Source organism: Photinus pyralis, unplaced genomic scaffold (genome assembly GCF_008802855.1).
Source record: "Photinus pyralis isolate 1611_PpyrPB1 unplaced genomic scaffold, Ppyr1.3 Ppyr1.4_LG7, whole genome shotgun sequence".
NCBI lineage: Eukaryota > Metazoa > Arthropoda > Insecta > Coleoptera > Lampyridae > Photinus > Photinus pyralis.
In genome coordinates this window covers 28,801,954-28,809,232 of record NW_022170738.1, presented here as the reverse complement: position 1 = coordinate 28,809,232, position 7,279 = coordinate 28,801,954, and the positions used below count along the sequence as shown (strand labels likewise).

Genomic DNA, 7,279 nt, shown 5'->3' with positions numbered 1-7,279 from the left:
ACCTGAAATAATTAAAAGAAGTATGGGGAAGGTTTAGTGTCTTTATCAATCCACTTAGTACTTAAGATGAAATCACTCAGACTCAAATAGCCACAATTGGGTCTGTTACTCATTGTGAAATGGCCTGTAAGGCTTTTAAATTAAAGTCAACAATTTTATACCATTTTCCTAAGAATGTTAGCAATACACTGTGTCCGACATGGGGATCTCAGAAACCATAGAAGATACGACGATGGTCAAATTAGAGAAACTATGCACAATTAAAGCGTTATTATCATGCCGTAAAGAAATCCAGAAAATTTGGATTATTTCCAAAGATGTGCCCGGAAACCGATATTTGCCGATTCGATTTTTATTTTTTTCTGATCTTATTTGAACAGATCAAAAAATATAAAAAAAACACTTTCTCATTGCCACTGTTTGAGCTCTACAAGATACCGTTGAGAGATTTTCAATACAACGTTTCGTTGCGGAGAAATCACCATCAAATTTTTTATACGCCCGGAAAAAAGTACACACTGTATTGAGTAACATTTTATTTTGCTTTTTTTTGTTTTTTAAACTGGAAATTGCAACATGGAAACTTTCATTAAAAGATTACTCAAATGCAAATGGATTCAAAATACAGAATTCTTTAAACTGATTTGAATCCTTTAAGATCCCTTGCTTAAATTTTTCTGCTAAATATGCAACAGATTAATATTTATATTTGACCATGGATCTCAAAGTTATCAAAATAATCTTACAAAATACATAATTACGACTAACCTTTTATTTACAATTTTTCTTGGGCGTGGATGCTCTGGATTTCTTACTACTAACCTGCATACTTAAACCCGCCATTCGAAAATCTCCCGATGATAATTCTTTGGGTTGAAATTTGAACATTGAATAGCTTGGTCTCAATGTTGGTTTGCTGGTCCATGAAATATGGTCCAAAAACTGCGTTTTGCATACACAGTTACATTAACTGAATTTGATCACGGTTTAAAAAAACCCATTTGGTTACCAATAAATCGCATTTACGCGATAGGAATGAACAATTGAACTATATATTGTGGTGTTACAGTCTTGGTTTTGGTGCCCCAAAACGTAACCTTTTTTGTTCTTTTGGCTACAAAGAAAATAAAACGAGTTGATGGAAACAGAGCTTGTTTACAAATTGTAAAAATGTCAGCAAAGTAGTTCATTCCATATCAACTGGAGATCATTACTCCCTACAATCTTTGTTCAACGTTCGCAGTCCTGCGTTTTCTGGGAGCAAGATGACAACAATTTTTCAGTTTCATTATAGTGGGAGTAAGCGGTATTTTCTTACAAATACAGGTAACACACTCGATTTTGAAGTGGTCCTTGTAATTCCCTATAAATTTATTTACTACTTGATAAAGAACTTTGTCGCCGATTTGTACCTCTCTGATAAGAGCTTTATTATGACATCAAAATGATCTTAGTCTAACTTAAACCTGAATGAGTTGGCAAATAATGATCGCTAATACTGCGGTTGTTGATCACTTGATAGACAAGAATAATGTCACACAGTAAAAATGAATGCACATGCCTCCCCACCACCTCCCCACTGGAATAACATTACTATAATCTTGTAAGTCAAGGAGAATCACCTCTAATGAGGTAGCCGACAGAAATAAGCACTCAGATAAAAATAGCGGTTGATAAGTAAAACGTGTACAGAAAATAAAGCTAAAAGGTCAAAGACAAAAAGCCAATCCAAAGTTTCATCGTGAAGATGTCATAACAAAGACAGTTGATGATATTAAGATCAGATATTATGTCATACACCCCCTCTCTCCATACCTCCAGTACAGTACTATAATTTATATCGTCATTTAGATATCCTTTGGACTCGCAGCAATAAAATGGTTCATTGCGATAAGTGTTCAAAATATTCGCCATTAACTGCAAGGCAGTGGCACAACCTATCACGAAAAGCTTGAAATGAATGTCTGAGAATTCTGGGAGAAATTACTGCAGTAAATCATCATAAATCATACTTTCATTCTGTTAATTATAAAGAGGGTACAGATTTGCTTTTCCCGTATTTGATTTCCCTTAGCTACCGTTAACTAATTTGTGCTTTGTTGCTTGCCTTCGTTCCCGTTAGGGCAATCGCTACCGTGTCCGTGTGTCGGAATTCTGTTTTCTGCTGCTTCGCCAGAAGCCGATCACAGCTGCGCAAGACCTCTGGAGACCGTTTCTCCGACGTGTTATCTGTGACATTCGTCCTGAAACCTTGTCCAGGGTTCACACGAGGTTCACATACCTTGGTGGCGCTCGAGTCCGGCCTTCCGTTTAATTTTAAAAGCTCGTTGATTGCGTGCGAACTACCAAAGTTCGTCACAGTGCATTAGTGACATTTTGCACTAAGCCCTACGTCCCTTCAGCCTGATAAACTTAGTGAGTCCGTTACTGAGTCCTTCAAAAGTTCCATCCTGATAAACTTAGTGGGCCCTTTACAGAGTCTTTCAAAAGTACCAAAGTGAACTATTCAGACTCGCTCATATTTAGGGCTCAACTCGATGTTAAAGCTTCACTCCCTACCTCTTCTAAAATTAGATTTTACCTGCTGATTAATATACAGAGTAGGAAGAAGTAAATCAAAAACCTTGTGAAGATCAAAGATTTTGTTGCACTCATATGTAAGTGGTGCGCAATTTTTGAAGGGAGAATGTTGGAAACATCCTCGGAAACATCTTTACAACATTGTCTGTGGAAAAACACATTTTGAACTATGGAGCACGAGATGGAGCATGTATCTCAAACGAAAATCTTTGATCACTGGTTTATACCCTCGTTTATCCCTTATTTGGAAGAAATGTTTGTTTTAGGCTTCACTTTCACCCAATTTTTTGCATACTTACCTCCCATCCTCGCTCCCATCTACCTACACTGAAATGGTGCTTTGAAAAATAATAATAGTAGATGTTGTGAACATTGAGCTGCATTTAATGCTGTTAAATAGACCAAAGAGAAGACAACAATAAGTGTGATTAATGCTACACAGATAAATGAAATCTTTGCACATAAATCTACTACCCACACAAAGAGACTTTGTATGAATGAAATCATTAGAATGTGATAATTATAAGCAGGAAGTCATTTTACCATTCCTAGAGTAATAACGAAATTATGATTCACAATACATTCCCTAAATACATAGCTCTCGACATAGCTACAGGAATGCAAGTGACTCAATTTCAGGCTAGTGATTGAAATGTTTCAATTTATAAAGTATTGAGTAGAACATGCAATTACGTATTTAATTAAATTGAATTATCAATAGTGTTTACATGGAATAGTGTGAAGATATGGTAATTAATCATTAAACATTTCTCGGATCACACATCGTAACCACTACATGTGCGATAAAAGAACAGATTTTGATCTTTAATCTGGAATGGAAAATAGTGAAAAGGTCACAATTTTAGAAACGATAATGAAGTCGACAGTGGTGTGATAAGCTATAATTTATTTTATTTATTATAAAAAATAACACGTGAAGATTTGAAGGGAGATTATTGTAAATCACATCAAGTGATAAAAAGTAACAACCCCTTCCTGGCGATGATCAGGACATAATGACATTTTGGAAGAACAAATTACTTTCAGTTAAAAAAGGCCTGTTTATTATAATTCTGCACAAAATCAATTTTGTATTCCCTCACGTCATAGCTGCTATCACTGTGATAAGAGAAACATCAAACAAGAGGGCAAAGTTACTTCATATATAAATTATTAGCAATCTTTCATTCTACAAAGAGACCGATATCAAGCAATATATAACATAAACTCAGACTTCGAGCGGTCTAAGATAATTACTTTCTTAACGCACATTAGTAGGGAAACATTGTTTACATAAAATTATTAATTTGAGATTTTTTACTTGTAACTTTAAAAACACAGTGCCATCCAAACGCAAAATATTTGTAATCATAACCAAGAGCACCTTGTTCGTGTAAGTATGTAATCGAGGTATTAATTACCTTCACGGTAACAAAAGGATACAGCTAACAGTTCTTTGTCCTAGATGCGAGTGACACTTATGATGCTTAATTACTCTATATCTTCCAGGGAGGCTTCAATAATAGTCAATATACATATCAGCGAAAAACAAATCGACTATTACAATTGTATCCCAACACAATGCACTTACTACTTAGTGATAGCAGTTTCAGTTTCATGTACCATAAAATTTCGACAAGGTTACAAAAAAAGTAAGAACCACCTTTAAAAGTAGAAAAATTGTGTACCATACAAACCCATACTGGAGACAAAGCTTTGGAAAATTTACATTTCTTGCAAGCTTTTCAGTATTTGTGCGTATAAATTTAATGGTTTAATACAAAATCACTTACCACAAGTTTTATTTTCACATGTACAACTAATAAATAAGACTTTACTATAAGGTTAGGTAACAGTCAGTACAACAAACGTCAAAAGAGTAGTTCAGTTGAACAAGATAAATTGACTACTAATGAACGCCCCTCAAATGAAAGGAACTACTCCGTACAAATGAATCTACGGACTAAAAAAAAAGGGGTATAAAGTCGTGTAACGCATGTACCTATAATTCCGACGACTTTATTTTAAAGTAAAACCTCAACATGTCAAAAATATTGAATACTTCAAAGTTTTTTATATACACTATACATACATTATGCGTCATACTTTGGTTATCTCTCTTTAATACCCGCAAAAGTTGGCAGTGACAGAAAATATGAGGTCATATATGTCGTGTCGCCTATGTTGGATGACGTTTAGCGTTAGTCACATGTTGTTACGTTACATAACGTAATGTAATTGTAATTAAATATTCTCCCAAACTTTTGTAGGTTCTCTTTATTACACGTGCTTCTCGCCCCGTCACTCAATACGGAATGCCCTCCCCTACATCCTTATACATTATGCAACTTATCATACATGAATATAACTTACAGCTATCGCTACACGTCACTCAAACATTTAATCCAAAAATCAATGAAGTTTGACACTTCAATGTTGCAGCTCCCAGTTAAATGTGGGAATCTTAGATCATATGGGAATAATCGTCAACTTTGTCATTGTTTTAAAGATAAGGAGAGTAAAACGACGTCGGACATTTAAACTGAATACGCACCAGACAACAAGTCAAGTTGACGGACTTCATTCTAACGAAACATAAAATAGATGACGTAACCGCCCCAGTTCCTATTATACAGACTTTACGTACCACGCAATGATTAGGTGTTTTGATGTATCTAAAAACCGCAGAAAACTGCTAGGAAACGTGCCAAAAATTATCTTTAAAGTACCTCTCGTTGAACAACTGTTAGGTTTTTGATTGGCAGACTTTTTTTAACGTTTGACAACCGTGGTCTCTTGATTACCATCAATTTTCAAAACGAAATTGGCAACGTGGTGCGCGTCTCATCCCGCTTTTTTCAGAAGTTTGGTTAGGATTATACAAATTATTATTTTTATTAAACAACGAAGTCCATAAATAAAGAGGCGTTTTATTTCTGAACTAAGTATGTCGTCCCAGAAAAAGGAGAGTCGTTATCACCCTTATTCAAAATGGTAAGCACTATTCGGCTCAGCTCACTTCAACAAATAACAAAACCTTATGATCTCAGTGATGTGGTTTCCATCGACAAGTCAGTTATTACCATAAACGGTACAAAATTTAAAGACACCGGGGGCGGATTTCTATTAGAAGAGGCTGCAGAAAAAGTCGATGCTCCAATTACATGCGTTACTGAAGAGGCACCTCTGTTCAAAGACGATCGACCCACATGCGAGAAATGCAACAAGATCTTCTCCAAATCGTGGTTATTCGATACATTTGATTTTCCCGTTTGCGATGAATGCAAGTAGGTTACTGTATTAATTGTATGCCTACGTTATAATTATCTGTTGAAGGGATTCAGAAGAGGAACATAGACTTATTACGAAAACTGAGGCGATGAAAGAGTATCTTTTGAAAGATTACGACTTGGATAAACGGGAGCCTGCTTTAAAGTTTATTAAGCGCAAGAACCCTCACAATTCTCATTGGGGCGATATGAAGTTATACCTACAGTTGCAGGTAAACTCTTTTCGTACTGAATCAATGTATTGATAACTGTGTGTTAGATTGAGAAACGAGCATTAGAAGTGTGGGGTTCCCAAGAGAAGATAGAGGAAGAGCTTGAAAAGAGGGAGGAGAAACGGGTGATTTCCAAGAGTAAAAAGTATCAGAAGCAAATGAAGGAGCTGAGAATGGCTGTTCGTAGTAGTTTGTACAATAAAACATCGACCGCCTCTCATAAACACGAATTTGGACCTGAAACGTATAATTCTGATGATGATAATTATACTCATGTTTGTATTACTTGCCAATATGAGGAAACCTTTGAGAAAATGTGATTATTTACCTACAATTTTTATATTTTTTAAAACATGTTTTACAGAAGGATTAATTTTAAAATGTAGATGCATAAAATATGATTTATATCTAATTTACTCAATATAATTGTGTTTATTATTCGTGGTGGCGTTTTTACTACTTGCACTTCATAAACAAACACAAAGTTAAAAGGGATATTATTGCAGCTAATAGACATATTTTTTAATTATTAATTTTATTACTGGCGGTGCTGTGCTATAACTATAATCAAAGGCTATAACATATTAGCCAGGTTGCGGACAGCATTTTCCGTTATGTTAGACGGCCATTTTTTCTTATAACATAAGAAATATAAATTTTTGTAGAAATAATTTACGGTATGAGGGCTTTTTGTACGATATATTTATAAATAGCGGAACCAATGAAAATGAAGTTCTTATAATGTGTCACTGCGCAGTACGTAATCACTCATAAAAATAACATTTAAGTCTAAGAGCATAGTAGCAAGGAAGGCTTTATAAATAAGGATACTTTCAATGTCATCAACTTCTAAAAAAAGGAGTTCATTTTCACCAACTTTGGACATTTTAACACAATGTAAAATAAAAGTGAGGTTAAGCCTCCTTCAAACTTATAAGCAAAATTGAACACGCCCAGCACACACCGCAACTTAACTTTGCTATAAAAATGTTTTATACTTATAAACTTATATTATAAGGAAAAATGCCCGTCTAACATAACGGAAAATGCTGTCCGCATTACCATAGTATAATATTATGATATTACACTGACTTTATAGACAGTGGCGACAATAGAGTGTCTAATTTTTGATTGGTCGTTGAGTTCGGCGGCCATTTTGCGTCAAATTTCATACCTTAGGTACTTACTATTTAAGCT

General features: G+C 34.9%; 1 protein-coding gene across 1 annotated transcript; it reads left to right on the top strand.

The window, feature by feature from the left end:
• The first annotated feature begins 5,404 nt into the window (after window positions 1-5,404).
• LOC116176858 (DNA repair protein complementing XP-A cells homolog) lies at window positions 5,405-6,522 on the top strand. The gene is made up of 4 exons (XM_031495667.1): window positions 5,405-5,574; window positions 5,631-5,867; window positions 5,917-6,082; window positions 6,130-6,522. The coding sequence occupies exons 1-4, from the start codon at window positions 5,528-5,530 to the stop codon at window positions 6,400-6,402; spliced, it is 723 nt and encodes a 240-aa protein (XP_031351527.1). The 5' UTR covers window positions 5,405-5,527; the 3' UTR covers window positions 6,403-6,522.
• Window positions 6,523-7,279: the final 757 nt, after the last annotated feature.